Here is a 22,180-nt window from a genome sequence, read left to right as displayed (position 1 = left end):
AAAAGAATATAATATTTATATTTCTATTGTTGAGGTCACAGTTTTCTGCAGCCTTCACCACACCAACATATTTCAATTTCTGATATGGTATCACCAACACAGATTACGCAAACTTTACCAAAACTGTGTCATCGTTCTCCAAGAAAAGAGAGTCTTCGAAATAGTAACAAACATCTGAGAAATGAGAACTACCGTTTAATGCTTTAAAATTGTATAAATAAAAGATCAACTAGTAACAATGAAGAAAAAAATTTGTTCAAATATTTCACTTAAAGAATATAAGAAAGCTACTTTCAGATTTTGGTCAAATGATATAATGCAACAAAAATATAATGAAAAATATATTTGCGGCTGTTTAATTAATAAAACTCTTAATGTTTAATTAATAAAACAATAAATGTTTAATACTGTTAATTTGTATTACTTCTTGCATGTTCTATTACAGTTTAGATGGTTTCAAAATAACATCTAATTAAAATATTCGAACGATGAAGTAAAACACTTCTCTTGTAAGTGGTATATTTAATTAAATTTAAAAATCCAAATGAATTAAAAGTTCAGAACGTTTTCGGACTAATGTGTCCATTTTCAGTGAACTTTTGTAGTACTTGCGAAAATAACCTTAAAACCAAACATTGTTTGGCTTTACATAGATGAAACCAACTTGAAAATATTAATTTATAGGGCAGTATGCTGATGAACGAAAATCAAATGAATCACAATGTAACACTCTGGATAGCTTATGAGAAGGCATTTGACAGTCCTGGAAATTTGGGCCATCCTTAACGCCGTGAGCAATAATAGAGTTGACCGACATACAAAATTCATTAAGTATATATATGACAAGGAGATTAGACAAGGAGATTATATCCCACCAAGCTATTTATTTTAACTCTAGAAGATATGTTCTCAGTTTTAGAATGGGCAAATAAAGGAGTGATGATAGACAGCGGACATAGACGAAAACCTAAATTCGCTGAGATGATGTTATCTCTATGCTGAGATTATCGTAATCGAGGACGTCCTCCAACAAGGTGGTCTGATGACATCAAGCGCATTTTTCGATCAGTATGTGTTGTCGATATTGACATATGGAACTGAAACATGGGCTTTTAGCAACAATATGGCCTTAAACTGCAAATGACTCACAGAGCTATGGAACAGAGAATGCTCAACATTAAACTCAGCGATCGCAAGCCCAGTGAAGAAATAAGAAGACAAACAAAAGTTACAGATGTAATCCAAAATATTGCCATGTTAAAATGTAACTGGACGGGACACATAGAAAGAATGGAAGACAACCGTTAGACGAAGCGAATTATTGAATAAAAACCAAGAGAAGTAGAGGTAGACCTCAAACCAGATGGACTGATGACATCAAGCGAATGGATGCAAAAAACAACAGAAATGAATGGACACACCTAAGGGAGCCTTACATCCGACGAAGGATGGAATAACTGTTGATGATGATGATGAAATTGGATTGTCAACCGGGAACACAACTTTTTTAACTGTATGGTATACAGCTAACTTCCGGGAATTATCCCTTTTAAGTTTGTAATTAAAATATTAAAAAATTTAGTTTGGCGCGAAATCAAATAAACTTTTCAAAGTACTTTCAGTCAAGTTCTACTAATTAAGGTTGTTCGGTTGTAATAAGTACACGGTATATTAATTCTAACAACTTTAATGATCGATTGTAACCTGATTCAAATGCACCATTATAAAAAGTTTGGTTTTTGCATAGCATCGTTATCGTTTTATATCTTTTTGGAAAATATATATTTTATTTATTTTAACAGAACTGTGTTATTCTTATTTTTCCTTAGAAGATTATTCACTAAACGAAATGTTCATTACAACATTATTATTTTCTTAACATAAAGATTTCTTGTTTCTGTCGATTATATTGACCAAATATAATTTTATTTATATTGTAACATAATATAAATTCTGGAAATTAATAAAGCCGTTCCTGTCTTTTGCGCTGAAGCCAACACGGTTCTGAGTTCTTTTCTAGCGAAATAGCGGCTCTGTACTTTTATACTCCAAACAGCATCGGAGAGTGTCCCTGCTGATTTGTGTCTATACTGTGCCAAGTGCAACTTAATATTATTTTGTGTTTTTTTTAATATTAAAGCCATTCAATTTTGTGCCAAAACTTTTAGGACATACGTTACAATGTCACTTAGGTCTTGATAACACAAAAAGAGTTTCAATCCACCAGACCTCAATCCTTTTGATACCGTAGGTATCTGGGATGAGTAAATTACCCCCATAGAATGTGAGGCGTATTGGTTAAATCTGGATAATAAAAATAACCTGTGTGAGTTTTTGTGAGAAAACCAAGTAGGTATAAAATGCACTGCCATGAAACTGATGATTAATCATTCCTGTGTAGGGTCACTACCTGGGGATTGCCAGGACACATATGAAGCCGGCACTCCACCTAGTTCTATCTTGTGCTTCTTGCATCCAGTTTGTGGTGATGCGCTTGATATCATCCGTCCATCTAGTGGTCGTCCTCTGCTTCGATATGCCTCTTGCCTTGGTCGCCATTCCAGAATCTTTCTGGTCCATCTATCATCCGTTAATCTGGCAACATGTCCGGTCCAAGCTTATTTAGCCATGGCTATTTTTTCAACTGAATCTGTGACTCCTGTTCTTCTTCTTACTTCTAGGTTTGGTACTTTATCTCTGATGGTAATACCTAATATTGATCTTTCCATAGCGCGTTGTGTAACTCTTATTTTATCTATTGTTCTTTTTGTCAGAGTCAGTGTTTCTGCACCACATGTAAGAACCGGTAAAACGCACTGGTTAAAAACCTTTCTTTTTAAACAAACTGGGATAACAGACTTGAAAATGTTATTCAATCTACCAAAGGCAGCCCATGTGAGACCTATTCTTCTTTGTATTTCAGTTGTCTGATTATCTCGGCCTAAGCGAATCTCATGCCCTAGATATTTGTAAGCTATTACTTGATCGATGCTATGGCTCTCAATCAGAATTTTACCGCTGACTACAAGGTTGGTCACAAATTTTGTCTTTGGGGTGTTAATTTTAAGACCAATTGTTTTTGACACTATAGAGCGTGTGCAGCATTTTTGTAGCTTTATCAACTCTATCAGATATTAAAACGATGTCATCGGCAAATCTTAGGTGGTTCAGATCTTCCCCATTTATAATAATTCCCATGTTATCCTCTCGTTTCATTTGCTTGAACATATTTATATTCAAGAACAGCTGTAAACAATTTAGGGGAGATAGTATCACTCTGTCTAATTCCACGTTCTATTCGAAACTTCTTGGTATCTTCATGAAGGCGGACACAAGCTGTTCCAGTTTCGTAAATACTTTTAATCAATGCGATATATCGGTAGTCAATGCGGCAGTCAGCCAATGCTCGAAGCATATTATGATGATCTATAGTATCCAACGCCTTTTCATAATCTACGAATATAAGAAAGATAGGCTTGTTATACTCTGTACACTTTTCTATTATCGTTTTTATAACTTGTAGATGATCATTTGTTCCGTATCTGGAGCGGAACCCAACCTGTTCACAAGGTTGGTAGCTATCCAGTTTGTTCACAAGCCGTTTTGTTATTATCTTCATAAATGATGGGAGAGCAAACTAATAGGTCTGTAGTTCTTTAGGTATGAAATGTCACCTTTTTTGTGCATTATGGTTATTATTGCATTATGCCACTGGGAGGGGGTTACGCCTCTTGTCAAACAAGTATTGAACATCTTTTTCAACACATTTACTAACGTTCCTCCTCCTTTGATTTGTTCAATGACTATCCCATCTTCTCCAGGTGATTTATTGTTTTTCATCTCCGAGAGAGCTGATTTTAATTCCTCTGTTGTGATATCTGGGATGTCTTCTGAGCCTACATTTTGAACTTTTGGTATTTGATTTTGATCAGGATCTGGAAGTTCTTCTCGCTTATACAATTCTGAGTAAAAATCTTGAGCAATTTTTAAAATATCTTCTTTATTTGTTGTAGTTTCTCCTTTTTTATTTACAAGTTTACAAACATTTTTCGATCCTTCAGTCATTTGTCGGCGCAGAACTTTTAAAATTTTTATTTTTATCAATGGCTTGAGTTATGTTGTAATTTCTGACATCTTTTCGAATGGATTTTGTGATATCTTTGTTTAACTGTCTAAGTGTTGATGAAGCCGGCACTGGACTTGACAAAATGCGGCGAGTCGTCGAGTCGATGACAGAGCGCTGGGAGGCGGATCCCAGTCGTGCTACAGCGCAGTCCAATAACAACCACAAGCGAGCCAAACAACAAGAGCTCCCCTCCCTAAAGGTGCTGCGCTGGAACATCAGCCGGCACCATGATACTATAACAAACAAGATATGCTCACTTGCCGTTCTAATTTTAATCGACTTTGCGCATGACGTCATAGCGAGACAAAGCCAGGGGACTTGTGTGTATCTTATTTTAACGTATTTCTTTTTTTTTTTTTTGTAACTTAAATGCGATGAAACCCGCTAAATTTTCCAATCCATCCCATTACAGGTTTTTTATATTCGAATTAATAAATTCTTGTTGACTGTCAATTAAATCTTCAGGGTTAATTTCTGTATCACCACTAGGAAGGTTTAGCGAGGAAAAGATCTCTTCAGTGACCCATACTTTACGCATTTGTTTGTCTCTAGGAAACACAAAAAACGACACTTCGAAAAAGTTTTACTTTTTTATTATAATTGTTTAAACAACCCACCACTGCACATTATGGCAACCAAATAATTAGTCTTCTTTATAAAGTAGCTACAGATAGTCGAGAGGAAGTTGCGTACGATAAATAAATTAGGTGATATTAACACGGTAAACTGAATGTTTTCACCACAAAATTTATATAACAATATAATATACAAAGTCTTTACTACATCAATGAATAAATAAAAATATCATTCACTACGTTTTGAACCACACAGGATACAAACAGATAGAGCATTTATCTTGATTAAAGTTGTCTCGGGCTTACGTCACAGGTGTGCGAGAGAGATGTAAGAGCATGCGCGTTGATTTATCTTGTTAGTTATAGTATCATGAGCCGGCACTACATATATTATTAAAAAATTAAATTACTGCGTAGGAATATTAGACAAATGACAGAAGATATTTGAGGAGAGAAAACTAGAAATGTAACAATACACTTTTTCATCATTCAAAAAAGGTATTCTACACGAAACTCAATTCTACTGTCCAAAATGTCAATAAATGCTGGATGGATCAAAGAAACAAGGCACACCTGCCAAGGCTAAAGTTCTACTATAAAACCTTCATAACTGGAAATATCTAGAACTATGAGTTCAAACAACTATATATTGGAATAACTTAAAATATATAACAAATTCAGGTGTTTGACTGTTAACTTATTATTTTTTAATAAATATGATAATGATATATAAACAATATTTTAAATAATAAATAATCACAAAACGTAATTAATAGGTTTTATACAGTCCATATAACCTATTAATGTATTAATAATCATCAAAGTATGTAAAAATCAGTGACAACTAAATAATGTGACAGTATAAATTAACTGCGTAAGTAACAATAAGGCTGCGAAAACAATGCAACCAGACACTTCAACAAACATCACTATATTCTACAGTTAATTTGTTGCCAAAATGAGTGAATAGCTGTTTTATTTCAATAAATCAGGTATTTCTGCAAATATTTCTACAAATTCAAAAATTCGTGAGTTGATGATTAAAAATTATTTTTTAATAAAATTTTTCTCAATTGGCAATAAAACAATCCGTGAAGTGTCGGATGAACTTAATATTTCGAAAACTACAGTGAGGAATATCATGAAGCATTATGAGGAAACGGGAAATATCTTAAATTAAAAAAAGTTAAAAGCCCGGGTCATCGAAAACTAGTTTCTGGTAGGAATAGCAGAATATTAGTAAAAGTTTGCAAGAAACGTCGAAGAAATACTCTAAAGACAACTTACAGTTGAATGGAATCACAAAACTGTTGACAGCCGAACAAAGCAAGCAAGGCTCGCTGTGGGCACAAGGCTCGCTGTGGGCAAAAACTAAAAGTTCTTGGTCGGCAGAAGATTAGTCTCGAGTAATTTTTAATGACTAATCAAAATTCAAAAAATGTGTTGGTGATTACCGCAAACGAGTTATTCGCATTAAACATGAGGCTTTTGACAAGGATTCTTTGAAACGGACAGTAAAATCTCCAAAAGGAGTAATGCTTTGGGGTTATATGTCAGTTTCAGGGTTAGGATATCTTGAACTTAGTGAGGGTACTGTATATCTTGCGAAATATAAACAAATACTTCAAGCAGCCTACTATCAAGCATTGTGAAATTAAATGTTGATGAGAATTATATTTTTCAGCAGGACGGAGCAGTCTAGCCTGTCATACGACCAGAACCACAAAAAACTGGTTTGGAAACCACAATATAAACGTCCGTTCTTGGTCTTCTAACAGCCCTGAATTAAACGTAATTGAAACAGAATGTAGAAAAATGAAATAGAAATTAGGGAATACTCCAAAGCGGGAAATTTAAAGTCAAAATAGAGCACATATGGAATAAATTTACCCCTGAAGAGTGCACATTCTTAGTCTAGTCAATGGCAACCGTATTCGACCGGCCATAAAGTCTAAAGGTGATGCGACTCCGTTTTAAAAATTAATATTCTTTCTGTCCGAATATTTAGTTGCCAACAAAATAAACAGTTTTTATTATTAATTAGTTCTGTTAGAGTAAGTATATTTTATTTTGTATTGCTGATTGAACCTATAGTATGAGTAGTTAACTAATTATATAGTATTATATTAAAAAAACATTATCACAAAAAATAAAGTGTCAACTATTTGAATTATGCATGTATTTTAGTTTCTCCCAATATAATATAGTGCTCGTAGACGGAGTACACAACTTCTGGATTGAGAAGTTGGGAGTAGTCATGAATGCTTAGCAAATTTTAAGAAAATTTTAATTCTGCATATCAGGTCACCTAGGTCTCGATAACATGGTAAGAGTTCCCAGAGCTCAATCCTTTTAATACAGTAGGTATCTGGGATGAGTGAATTTTTCCTTTAGAGTGAGTGAGAGCCGTATAGCTTAAATTTGAAAGAGTATGATTAAAGAATAATAAATAAATAGTACGTTTAGAGTAGTTTAGATTGCACTGATTATAAAATAAATAATTTTTGCGCATATTAAACAATAATGTATAGGATGACTTCGCACGTTGCTTATTCAGAATAAGACTACTTTCAAAACTTACCTTGTTCTAAAACACTTGTCCGTGAGATATTGTATGATAGAAAGAAGTGAACGCATATTAGTTTCTTTTTTAACTTTCACATAAGTTTTTTCACTTTTATTCTTATTAGTATCATCCAACTGTGTTTCTGCTGTTAATAATAAGGGCTGCCTTCTCTTGTTACTGCGTCTCATTGATCTCTGGTGCTTCGGTCTCCAGAAATAAAATTTAAGCTCCTTTGATATGTTTTTACTGGGACTGGTTTGTTTCCAGGAATGATCCCTTTGCCATGGTGACGATTGAATAGAACTGTTGTCATCTGAAACTTTTAATATTTTCTTGATTATTTATTTATGTAAGCATTATTCTGAATATTATATAATATTCTGTCTTGAATAAACAATGGCGGAAAATTAGGAGTAATCAATATATTTTAAAAAATATTTATATTTTTATAAATACTAGTTACTTTGACATATATGACACAGATAAATTATACAAGTTTTGACGTTATATTGTTGTACAATATTGGAATATCGATTTTGGAAAAGAAGTTTACTTCTATCTCCTATAGTTATTTATTTCAGAAAGGCAGTGAACGTCAATTTTTTACTTTTAATTACTGTTTTAATGGGAATATTAATTTTATACGTATGTTAATTAAAAAACATAAATGATGTATTTTCGATATGTTAATGACTTACTAACAGTGGTATTTTCCTTTTATTAAATATGGGTAACCAGATCCTACTTAATTCTACCAAGGAATTTGCGACAAAATTGGTCTCATTTAGCATAATTAGAACCACTTCTTTGATTTTCTTTTTGCTCTTTTGAAATGTTGAATTTATTTCCTATCTTTTTTAAGTTTTTCTGATAATCATTTTATGTATGGTATTCTATTTTTCTCGTATTATTCCTTGTGTTTGCTGTAAGATCTCGTTCTATGTAGTTCTATTTTATTCGGTCGATTGTTAAAAATTCCTTATTTATAAACAATAAAGCATACTCATTTTTTCTAACAGATGTTAACAAATGTTTTTCCTCTAAGAACGAATTTTTTTTAGAACAAGTAATTTTGACTCTCTCATATAAGGATTTAATGATTCCTTTTTTGATATTGATATTGTGATTTGATTTGTAATTTAGATATCTATTGGTGTGTGTTGGTTTTCTATATACCTGACTCTCATATCCAGTATCGTTTTTAGAGATTAAAACATCTAGGAAAGGTAGTGTATTATTATATTACGTTTCCATGGTAAATGTTATTGTTTCTTATTTGCCGTTTATATCATTCAGGAATGTGTCCAACAACTCTGATCCATGAGGCCATATTAAAAAGACATCATCTACATATATTATCTCCATCATACTGTGGGTTTTTCAATTTTGTTCAGAAATAATATTTGTTTCAAAATCTTCCATAAATATATCGGCTAATAATGGATATAAACTAGAGCCCATTGCTAGTCCAAAATTTTGTTTATAGAATTCATTATTTAGTTGAAAATAGGTATATTAGTACATAATGTCAAAAACTCCATTATAGATGATATATTTAGTCTTGTTCTAGTTTCCAATTTATTCATCTAGTATCTCTCATTCTAGTATCATCATGAACAAGACTCCAAGTTATAATGGAGTTATTAACAATATGTACTAATAATACCTATTTTCAACTAAATAATGAATTCTATAAACAAAATTTGGTCTAGCAATGGGCTCTAGTCTATCTCCATTATTAGCCGGTATATTTATGGAAGATTTTAAAGCAATTATTATTTCTAAATAAAATTTAAAACCCACAGTATGGTGGAGATATGTAAATGATGTATTCTCAATACGGCCTCATGGATCAGAGTTGTTGGACACATTCCTGAATGATATAAACGATAAAGAAGAAACAATAACATTTACCATGGAAAAGGAATATAATAATACACTACCTTTCCTGGATGTTTTAATCTCTAAAAACGATACTGGATATGAGAGTCAGGTGTATAAATAACCAACACACACCAACAGATATCTAAATTACAAATCGAATCACAATATCCCAATCACAATCGCTCAAAAAGGGAATCATTAAATTCTTATACGAGAGAGCCAAAATTACTTGTTCAAAACAAAATTCGTTCTTAGAAGAAAAACATTTGTTAACATCTATTATAAAAAATTATTATCATTTATTGTTTATAAATAAGGAATTTTTAACAATCGACCGAATAGAACAGAACAACTTAGAAGGAGATCCTACGGCAAACACAAGAAATAATACGAGGAAAATAACAATACCATTGTTACGATAACTATCCTGGCCTAAAAATAACTGTAAAATATATGATGACTAACGCTAATATGTTTTAGATTATACGAGACCTTTCGACCATAAACCCCAAGTAATAAAAAACTGGTTCCATTCGAATCTTCCGGAATTAGGCCTGTCCATTCGAGGCGAAACCAGGTCAATTGAGGTCAACATCCATGCAGTTCTAGAGCAGCTGTTTTCGTATAAACCATCATATAATTTTACGCTAATATTTCACGTTCTGCGACGCATTCCACGTTTGACACACTGTCTTGTTTAGTTTTCTGTCATTCTATTTGTTAAATCCTATCTCATTCTTGTCACAGCGTCAAGGAGCAGTAAATGTGTGCACTGAACGGGAGGCATATGTCTAACAGTGAACGTTGGAGATTTTTCGAGTTTATCATATCTTCTTCTTTGAGTGCCTCTCCTATCGGAGATTGGACATCATTAGGGCGATTCTAATTTTATTTACTGCTTTTTGAATAATTCGTTAGTGGTACAGCCAAACCACTCTCTTAAATTTCTCATCCAGGACATTCCTATACGGCCTGGATTTCTGCGTCCTTGGATTTTTCCTTGCATTATATTTTGTAGGAATGTGTACTTTTGTCCTCTCATCAGGTGGCCAAACTATTTAAGTTTTCTCTTTTTTATATTCAGTATAACTTCTGGATCGTTATTTATTCTGCTTATTAGTAGCACCACATCTCAAAGCTTTCAAGATTTTTAACATTCTTCTGTTTAAGAGTCCATGCCTCAACAACCGTAAAGCAAAGTACTGAATACATACTAAGTAGTTAACTAAAAGTGGACGTATGCAAGAGATGTATGACGTAATCGTATGGTATTCGCTAATAATCCTGTCACGTAATATGCCACACACTTCTGTGTGTTAATTCGTTTTATTGCTGCCATTAGATGCCTGTTATTAGATGCAGCCATGTTTAATTTCTCTCCACCATAGTATTATCTCCGTTAAATCCTATCATTTTAGGCTCCATATGTCATGATTAGACCTATAGGACCGGAGATACGCAACTAAGGCTCTTTTGACATAACATATATAGGAGCAAAGATATATACCTAAGGTTAGATTATTAAGATACATAACTAAGGCCCTTTTGCCAGGCTACTATATTTAATTTTTATATTTCATTGTATTCTATTAGTTAAATTCTATCATTTGAGGTACGGAACGTCACGATTGGACTAATAGGACCGCAGATACATAACTGAGGCCCTTTTGACAAGCTGATGTATTTGATTTTTCTATCTTATTGTATTCGATTGGTTAAATCCTATCATTTGACGTACTGTACGTCACGATTGGGCCACTAAAAACGAAGATACGTAACTAAGGCCCTTTTGACGTAATGCTGTATTTGATTTCTATGTCATTGTATTCTATTGGTTAAGTGCTATCATTTGAGGTATCGTACGTCACGATTGGACTAATAGGACCGAAGATACAAAACTAAGGCCATTTTGACATGCTACTCCATTTAATTTTTATACCTCATTGTATTTTATTTGTCAAATCCTTTCATTTGAGGTACTGCACGTCATGATTGGACTAACAGAACTAAAGATACACAACTAAGGCCCTTTTGACATTGTTCTGCATTTGATTTTTCTATCCCATTGTATTATTTATGTTAAATCCTATCATTAGAGGTACTATACGTCACGATTGGACTAATAGGACCGAAGATACGTGACTACGGCCCTTTGGACATGTTGCTGTATTTAATTTTTTTATTTCATTGTTTTCAATTGGTTAAATCCTGTCATTTGAGATACTGTACGTCACGATTGGACTTATAGAAATGAAGATATATAATTAAGGCCTTTTTGACATGCTGCTATATTTGATTTTTCTGTCTTATTGTATTTTATTGGTTAAATCCTGTCATTTGAGGGGCTGTACGTCGCGACTGGACGAATTGGAGCGAACATACAATAGGTAGTTGCAATATATAATAACCCGTTACTTTTAACCAAACATGATGCCAAAATGATTTGTGGCTGAAAAAATATATATATATATATTCTTAAATTTACTATTTCGTTGTGGGTAATATAATATTCAACAGCGATGCCAAATTTCTGATGCTAAAATGATTGATAATGAAAGTGGGATATACATTTTCATGTATATAATGGCAGCGAGTAAACGGTAAAACCCTGAACTAAATATATATAATATTTTCACTGTACCATCATTTTAGACTCAAACATTTTCTGGAATAAACTTATATAACTCAGTAAGGGATAAAAAGAGAAAGCGGATATTTTAAAATACCAACACGGTATCAAAACTCTAATCAATGAGATGGTTAAAATTCTTGTAACAAGTACGGGAAAACAGTTATTAAGGTCTTGTAAAGTAGCGTCGATATACAGATGCTACTTTGCAAGACGATGCTAAATTGATGGTAAAAGCATAATGTATCGATGTGAAAATGATAGTAGGATGTATATATATGTATATATATATATATATATATATATATATATATATATATATATATATATATATATATATATATATATATATATATATATACATTATTGTAGCGAGATTAAATAAAACGAGCGGTTCGAATTTATATAAATATATTTATTTATAAGTTTACAGTTCTACAGTTCGGTACTCTCTTATCAACTAACTCTACTCCTAAAATCGTTACATATATATACCAAAAGTATTATGTTCGAGAATATTCTGGGGTTGTCTCACCTCTAATTCGTCTCATCGAAACCGCATTGAAAGATGGGCGCTATTGAAATGTCAATTCTTACGTTTTCTAGATTCCTTCTAAGAATTATGACGTATCGGAGATGAGCTATTTGGTTACACTGCTCCCCTCTTAGATCTGAGCGTCCCGATCAGCAACTCCAGATGTAGGCTCAGGATGGCGGAATCTACAGAACTCTTCAGCTCTGCATGAACCCCTCAAGAAGAAATAACAGTCTACAGACTTTGAAGGACACGATCTCTTCGGGTTAATACAACAGTAATTTGTACGCCGGTTTCTCGGAAGATCACTTAATCTCAATACCCCTCCAACTTTGGGCTGGTGGTTTTTTAATTCTTCCAAACGACCGAACTTCCTATAGAATACAGATGAGATTACTTTAGTCATCTCAAGATCTTGGGCAACACAGTGGGCTAGAGAGACGTTATGCGGAACACTAAAAAGATCCTGCTGAACTTCTGTCGTCACGCCGAATCTAGCACTATTTCTGTCTGCGTAATTCGACATAAATTCATTAAAGCTTGGTCGCCGGTCATCTTTGATCTCATGTTGAAGGGTTCGTGCTTCTTCTGTTTCAGTTGAGCCAGTATATGGTGCAAGACGATTTATGTGAACTACTTTTGGTTTACCTTTCATCAACTTCTTAATTCGGTATATTACCTCAATTATTCTCTTTTTAATTTCATACGGACCTTTCCATTGTCTTTGCAGTTTGGGAGACAAGCCTCGACGACGTTGTGGATTATAAAGCCAAACAAGATCACCTACTTCATAGCTTTCACTCTTGCATCGAGAATCATATTGATCTTTCATTCTGTCACTGGCTAACTGGATGTGTTGTCGGACAAGTTCATGAATGTTATTCATTCCTAACTTCAGGCGGTCGACATAATCTTCGCTTGCAACATGTTCTTCAGAAGGTCTGCAGCCAAAATCTAGGTCGCAGGGCAAACGAACTTCACGACCTAACATCAGGCAGGTTTTAGTCTGGCCTGTAGTTTCATTCACGGCCGAGCGGTAGGCCATTAGGAATAAATGAATGTGCTGGTCCCAATCTCTTTGATGTTCTGATACTACTTTGGATAGGTGTTTACCCATCGTTCGGTTCATCCTCTCGACCATTCCATCTGATTGAGGATGCAGGGGTGTCGTTCTGGTCTTATTGACACCAATCAATTTACAAACGTTTTGGAAAAGGGTTGACTCGAAGTTTCGCCCTTGGTCGGAGTGGATCTCCAAAGGAACACCAAATCGGCTGAAGAATTCTTTAACAAGTACCTTTGCAACGGTAGCAGCTTCTTGATTTGGTATCGTGTACGCCTCAGTCCATTTCGTAAAATAATCCATAGCTACCAGGATATATTTATTTCCATCATTCGTTCATTTCCGACACCATCTTCTTACATCATCTTTACAGTTCACCCAATTTACAGTTCACCCAATAGCACCTGATGCACCGTCATGTAACTGACGAAATACTTCTGACATTTTACTTTTAGGTACAATCAACTGAAGCTTAGATTCTGTACCATCATCGTTCTCAAAGGTTCTATACAAAAGATTATCTTTTAGCACTAGGCAATGCCATTGACTCCAGTAACACTTGACTTCGGGACTACATGCACTAATGTCTTGCCAAGAAGGTCTTTCACTTCGACGTATCCAATCCAATACTCTTTTTATACATGGATCATCTGCTTGAGCGTCTTGTAGCTGTTGTGGCCGCCATTGATCATTAATGATGGTGGTTTTTCTCACGGGGCAAAGTCTTTCTTCTAATTTAAGACAGTGATTACAATTTTCACTGCACGGCCGTCTCGAAAGCGCATCAGCATTTAAATGAACTCTTCCAGCCCTGTGTTCGATCTAGTAATCATATTCTTGTAATCGTTCTAACCATCTTGCCATCTGGCCCTCTGGATTACGAAATTGTAGGAGCCATTTTAGAGCAGCGTGATCCGTGCGAAGAAGAAACTTTCTGCCATACAAGTATTTATGGAAATGCTCACAAGCCTTCACTACGCCTAGCAATTCTCTCCTGGTAACGCAATAGTTTCTTTCTGGTTTCGACAAGACTTTGCTAAAGTAAGCGATGACTTTCTCCTGTCCATCTTGGATTTGGAAAAGAACAGCTCCTATTGCACTGTTGCTTGCATCGGTGTCCAACACAAATTTTCCTGCCTGTCTAGGGTAGCTTAAAATCGGTGAGCTGATCAGAGCCATTTGTAAGTGTTCGAAAGCTCTTTGACACTCTTCGCTCCTTGTATATTCTTTGCTTTCTTCTGTCAACTTTGTTAATGGCTTAGAGATGTTGGCTTTGACAAAACGTCGGTAATATGTACATAGGCCAAGAAAACTTCTAATTTCGTGTTTATCTCTTGGTACTGGCCAATCCTTAATTGCTGCAAGTTTTTCAGGATCAGCTGTTACACCATTACTTGCTACAATATGTCCCAAGTACTTCACTTCTCGTCGAAACAAGTAAAATTTCTTCGGACTCAACTTCAAATTCGCTTCCTGCAATCGTTGAAAGACTTCTGTCAGATTATTGGCATGTTCATCGAAGGATCTTCCAACTACAATTACATCATCCAAATAAACCAGGCATGTTTTCCATGTTAGACCTCTTAAAACTGCCTCCATTAATCTTTCAAATGTGGCCGGGGCATTACATAAACCAAAGGGCATAACTGTGAACTGCCAAAGCCCTGATCCTATCGAGAATGCGGTTTTTTCACGATCGGCTGGCTCCATGTCTACTTGCCAATATCCAATTTTCAGATCGAGTGTGGAGAACTAACGAGAACCAGAAAGTGTATCCAAAGTATCGTCTATTCTGGGCAAAGGATAACTATCTTTTTTAGTAACCGCATTGAGCTGTCGGTAGTCAATACAAAAACGTGTTGAACCATCTTTCTTCTTTACTAGCACTACTGGTGATGTCTATGGACTGCTTGATGGTTCAATTACCCCTTGTTTGTTCATATTTTTGATGATGTCTTCGGCTTCATCTCTTTTTGTAAATGGAAGTCGTCTAGGTTGTTATCTGATTGGCTGAGCGTCTCCGATATTAATTTTATGCTTTACTATGCTTGTTTTACCATTATCCTTCTTATCAATGGCAAAAACATCTTGAAATTCTATCAGCATAGACTTCACTTTTTTAGTTCGTTCATCATCAAGATCTTGGCACGTTTTAATCATCGTCTCAACAAGCTCCTTTGGATACTTAAATTTCGACGGTTTCTCATTAGTATTCATGGAACAAATCGAAGCCACGGGAACACACTGTCCGATCAAAGTTCTTTTACTTAACTTAATAGCAGTTCCCTTTAAATTCATAACTCTTACAGGAACGTCATCTCGAATTCTCACCAAAGCTTTTGCCGTTAGGAACTCGGCATTATTCACATCTTCGACCATCCTTAAACTTCTCTCTCGGCAGTAACCATCAGGCCTGGTCATCAAAATTTTCTCACTATTACGGGGTATTATTACGTCACAAGTAGTTATTAAGCTGATAACATCTTCTTTGTCTTCATGAAATGGCAACTCTTCACCACTGATCTCGAGAACTCCATCTTTGACATTCAATACAGCCCCAACTTTCCTTAGTAAATCCATCCCCAATATGAACTCGTCGGAGATATCTACAATTAATACTCTATGTTTCACTGTAGTCTGGCCAATGGATATTTACATATTAGCCTCGCCATACGTATTAATTATCTCACCAGTTGCTGTTCTAAGCTTTACTGTTGTAGGCGATAATTTAAGATGGCCTCGTACTACTTCTGGCCGTGCAATAGTTCTCGTTGCACCTATATCTATCAAAAACGATCTACATTTACTATTGATACGACTCTCGATGTACAAGCTATGAATTCCACCTGAGGACGTAATGTTCACAGTTACTATGGGGGCTGTGTTTCTCGAGTTCGGCAGTTGCCCCTTGGTGTCGACCCGTTCTAGTTTTCCGACTGTTGTATCATTTTCTTGCAATTACGGCGAATGTGACCTAAGTCACCACAATTCCAACATCTTTGCTCGCGTCTCTTCGGCATCGTGTTACGAACTACTTTTCGTACCATTTCTTCCAGACGTTCATCGTTTGGTTCGTCGCCTTCTTCGATGGTTCTTACTCGATGGCTCCGTGTGAAGTTTGACTAGCTGTTTCATGTTCCAAGGCAATAGCGAGCGCTTCATCTAGAACTTTCGGTCTTGCTAGTCGTAAAGCTTTCTGTAATTCACTTTCCTTTAACCCATTGACGAAGGTATCTACAGCAATTTCTTCAAAAATGTTGTCTGGTACCTCCGGATAAGCCAACCGCACTATACGAGCAACATCTGCTTCAAACTCTTGCAAATTTTCACTTGCTCTACTTCTTACTTGCGCCTTGTAGACTTGTTGTAGATGGGCATCTCCGTAACGTTTGTCTAGTCGAGTGAACAAGGTCTGGTAACATTTTTCTTGACCCTTAGGAATCGATCTTAGGATATCCGCAGCATCACCTCGTAAAACAGCAGTTAAGGAAACAGCTTTTTCTTGTTCTGTCCAATGATTGGCTGTCGCAATAGCTTCAAATTGTGTAAGATATGGACCAAGAAGACTTTCCATCAAATGGTGGCAATTGCATCGCATATGATGTGTCGTTTCGTCTCTAGGGGGTTCTTCTTTCACTACCGGATCTAAGGCTACTGTATTAACTGGTGGTAGCACTTTTGTATTGGTTATCATGCTCTCTAGCTGTTTGATCTTCTCTTCTACTTTATTATGTTTTAGTTTTTGTCTAGCTATTTCTTTAATAATTTGAGATGTTTCATTGAATCTTTCATCATTCTTTCCAGAAGATTCTTCAATTTAGTTAGAAGTTTCTTCAATCATTTGAGACGTTTCATCGAATCTTTTGGAAACAGTCTCGAATTTATCATCATTTTTTTTAGAAGATTCTTCAATCATTTGCTATGTTTCATCGAATCTTTTAGAAACATTCTCGAATTTTCCATCAATTATTTTAGTTAAAACGGCTTCTTCTGCTTATTGAAACTAGAATGTCTCTGAGTCGTCTCCATTCTTGCTAAGCACAGTCTTCAGTCGTTCTTGGAGTATCTTCTTGGACCCACTGCAGTCTTCATCGCGTTCTTCTAGTTGCTCACGCAACTGTTTCACTGAAAGTTCTACTAGCAGCATCTGTGGTCAGGCACACAAGTACTTTTTAAATGTTCTTTTGTAGAAAGATCACTACCGAACTACGCGGATGTTCCCGACGAATAATACTTTTTTTAAAAGTTCAAAAGTCTTTTTCAAAAGTCACTGATGAATTAATTGTTTTTACTCAATTATCCTCACACCAACTATAGCGAGATTAAATAAAACGAGCGGTTCGAATTTATATAAATATCAAGGAAAAGACAGTTAAGATTTTATTTCACGTATAGGGAGCTTGCGCATCCGTTTATACGTATTTCAGCCCAATAGGCATCATCAGAACGGCTTTCGTAAACGCTCTGAACGTGAAATAAATCTTTTCTGTCTTAGGAAGCAACTCTAACATGGGTTCGTATAGACGCAATGTAGCGACATATAATAATAAAATTAGTCTACGATTTTATATAAATATATTTATTTATAAGTTTACAGTTCGGTACTCTCTTTTCAACTAACTCTACTCCTAACATCGTTACATATATATACCAAAAGTATTATGTTCGAGAATATTCTGGGGTAGTCCCACCTCTAATTCGTCGAGAACGGGAAGTTTAACGAATTTGTCCTCCTAGGCCATATATTTGACTATTTAAATCAACAAAGCGATAGCAGCTTTTGCTAGAAGATTTATTCTTTTACACACACACACATATATATATATATATATATATATATATATATATATATATATATATATATATATATATATATATATATATATATATATATATATATATATATATTATAAAATTAGTTTTTCTTAGGTAAAATTAGGTTCAATAAATTATATTACATGTGGAACTAGATTGTATTTTCCATAGAAAGCAACGTTTCGGCAAGAAACCCTTGCCTTTGTCAAGATTCTAAAATGTACAAGATTAAGAACAAACAGTTATTGTAAAATATGTATATATATATACATATATATATATATATATATATATATATATATATATATATATATATATATATATATATTGTTATGATGTATTGTTTGTGAATGATGAGCAATGAGTGTTTTTTAATAATATAGGGTTTTTATCGCGGTTCTCAAAGAATTAGTTTGTAAGTACTTTTTGAATTATATTTATTATATCTATTATGAAACACACATATATCTAACCTAGCCAATGTAAATTTAAAATAAACTATCTTTAAATTGAAATTCTTATGAAACTAATTAAATTCTATAGACAATGTAAAATTTAAACAAACTATCTTCAAAATTGAAATTGTTATGACACTAACTAAATTATATTAACAAAATTTTGTACCTTTCTGTCACTGAATGCCTAAATGAACTGTTTTCCACTATATAGATTATAATCACCACTCAAATGTCTTCTTCTCAGCTTCGGTTATCCTTGTTTTTGTGAAATTACTTTTTCCAATTATCAACTTCCACCAATTTAAGATATTTTTCTTCACAGCATTTATAAACTACCAAGCAAACCAGCAAACAGCATTTATATTTATTCTTCTTTTCTATATACCAATATCCAATCACCAAAAATATTATTTAATTTTAATATTCAATTAATACTTCTTCTATTATCATCATTTATACATAACATAATTTTTAATCTTCAATAATATTTTCTTTATACTGTTTCTTAATCTTGATTTAACTCACTATATTGAACAATTGTAACTGATTGACTGCCTCTAACTAATTTTCATACTAAAACTGGCCATCATAGTAACTGTAACTCATAACTGATTGACTAACTGAATGGACTAACTGAATGGACTGCACCCCTTGAATCCAAATCACCGGGTATTTATATCTTTTTTCATGTTCCAGAACTATCTGGTAAGAAATCATGTTCGATTTGTTCCATTAAACACATGTCTGAATTTTCTGGAAACAGTATATGTTCGATCCACAGACATAACATTATTCCAGAATGTTCCACCATAAACAAAGGTCAAATTCTGCATTCTGGAGAATTCATTAATTTTCTATTGATAATTTTGTTGACATTTAGGCTTTTCAGATCAGAATATACAATTAAATCAGTAACTATATATAAATTAAACATTTTAAACTAACATTTTATTATAACCCCACTTTATATTCCTAATTATGAATTTCTATCTGTCACTTTAAAGAGTATTTTTGGTTGCCTAGTCACATGGCTCACTTAAATATATCTACAATATTATAATTATTAAAATACAACTTTTTACAATTATTATATGCTAATTTCTTAAAAATGCCCTCACATAAATATATTTTTATAAAATTCTCTAGTATATAACTTATTAAAATAACCAAATACTTTTAATATCTAATATTATCTAGTAGTGTAACTTATAAATTATTTTCCATAAACACCAATCATATCAATATATATATATATATATATATATATATATATATATATATATATATATATATATATATATATATATATATATATATATATATATATATATATATATGAGTACCTCGGAGGTAAAGGACACTATGTCCATTTTTCTCGAAATTTAGATTATTGCACTTTTGAATATAACTTTTCTGGCTCTACACATAGGTAAACCATACTATGTCCAGAGACAATTCTACGGCAAGTTACCGACTTTTTAATAAACACCAAGTCCACTTCCAGTCAGAGGTAAACAACACCATGTGGACTTGGTGTTGTTTACCTCTACTATATGTGTGCACCGTCATTTACCATCCGGACATAGTGTTATGTACCCTTCTACACTTCCCGTCATATAGAAATGGTACACTTTTTTTTCCCAATGTAAACCAGTGTTCAGACCAGAGATATATAAGAGAGCCTCTCTTACATATCTCTGGTTCAGACTGGAGACAATGGTTCGTGAAACAATTCATTGTTGCCGTCACAGATAACGGAATTGCACTAAATCTAAATAAAAAAAATAACGTTCAAAAATGTGTTTAGATAAATATTATTTTTATTATGAACAACAAAAAACGGTATCTAATAAATTTAATAACCAGAGAGAAGGTTGAATTAATGTCCAAAATGTTTCGAATTATAAAACATATATTTAAATTCCAGACTTGTTCACTGTAAAAGTTATTCATTTTATATTAATTTCAAATTAAATTTTTAATTTTTCCAGTGTGTTTTATTTATTCTAGTACGCCACAACTCAATACAGTTTTGTGCTACACTTTACGAGAAACGAATGACAGCTCTCGATTTGAAATTAAACATAATAATTTAAAGTCATGTCTAAATTTTTTATTTTTTAACATTATTTTTGAAATCAAATATTTTCATAAATTATAATAAAACACGATTCAAGTCCTTCTTTTAGCTGGTTTGTTAGCTGGATATTGGTAAAATCTATGAGTCTCTAAGTAATGAAAGCTCAGAATCGGACGACAATGATATGAGACGTATAAGTAAACCAGCGAAAACAAAGGTAAAAGAGAAAGCTTACTCCTACGAATAGCGATTAGTGGGGCAATAAAAAAAATCTTTAGGACGATTTATCCCTAAGCACCGATGCAGGCAATTTCAATAAACATAATGAAGTTATTTTAGAAGAAGAGAAAAGTGTTAAAAGAAATGTACAAAATATAACTAAGTGCAAACAAAAAGGTAAAAAACGTGTAGTAAATGAACAAAATTGGGCCTGTAATGTTCTCAAATGAAAAATAGCTGGTGGGAAAGAGTATCTCAGTAAAAGAGGCAAAGACATGCCTGCAAAAATGTTAAAGCCTTCTTGCATGTGTCTCATGAAATGCTCTGAAAGATGGCCAGAATACGAAAGACAAAAAAATTTCAACTCATACTGGACTGAGACAACGTTTCAGATCTTAAAAGGCAATTTATCTTCTCATGTATCGACATCCAACCTACTCTTCGATCAAGAAAAAAAGATCTAAATTCTACCAAATCTAAAAATAATACACTACACTACCATTTTACAGTGAACAATCAGCTATTGAAGATGTGCAAGGTTATGTTTGTAAACACACTTTGTATATCTAATTTAGTAGTAGTAAATATGTTGAAAAAAATTGAGCCAGGAGGTTTAATAAAAGCTGATCAAAGAGGTAGACACACGCCAACCAATAAAACTCCTACCGAAACCATAAATAGTATACATCAACATATTAAATCATTCGCAAAATACGAGTCATTATTCCAGAGAAAGGAGTAAGAGATTATCTGGGCACAGAACTTACAATAGAAAAGATGTATCAACTGTACATTGATGAATGCAATGAAAGACATGTAGATCCAAAGCTCAGAGCAAAAAAATGGTTGTACGCAGATATTTTTAATAAAGACTTCAAGTTGTCGTTTAAACCGCCCGAAAGAGACATTTGCGATACATGCAATACATTCACTGCTCCATTAAAAAATAATCTTACTGCAGATCAGTGTACAGGTTGATCATGATGCTCACCTAATTGAATCTGAAACTCGGTATAACTTAAAACAATTGGACTTTATAATAGCTAAAGAGTCACCAAAATACAAAGTACTATCTGGTGATTTGCAAAAATGTTTGCCTTCACCACTAAAAACAATTGTATTAGTTTCTACAAAAGGAAGCTTTGGATATTAAATTTTACATTACATGATGCCAGTGATTCTTCTGTACAATGTATAATGTGGAACGAATCGAAAGGGGCCCGAGGTGCA

At 33.8% G+C, this 22,180-nt stretch overlaps 1 protein-coding gene across 2 annotated transcripts in view; it reads right to left on the bottom strand.

Moving 5' to 3' along the window:
• The window catches only part of H (transcriptional corepressor hairless), a 162,365-nt gene that overhangs the window by 67,279 nt on the left and 72,906 nt on the right, over positions 1 to 22,180 (bottom strand). Inside the window, exon 3 of one of the 2 annotated variants that reach the window (XM_072529907.1) lies at positions 7,283 to 7,580. In XM_072529907.1, coding sequence (XP_072386008.1) covers positions 7,283 to 7,580 — 298 coding nt within the window. Of the gene's footprint in view, positions 1 to 7,282; positions 7,587 to 22,180 lie in introns of both variants that reach the window. The other variant, XM_072529906.1, reaches the window with a different exon arrangement.

Source organism: Diabrotica undecimpunctata, chromosome 4, assembly GCF_040954645.1.
Source record: "Diabrotica undecimpunctata isolate CICGRU chromosome 4, icDiaUnde3, whole genome shotgun sequence".
Classification (NCBI taxonomy): domain Eukaryota; kingdom Metazoa; phylum Arthropoda; class Insecta; order Coleoptera; family Chrysomelidae; genus Diabrotica; species Diabrotica undecimpunctata.
Note: the sequence above shows the minus strand (reverse complement) of the source record. Positions and strands in the feature narration are given on the sequence as shown.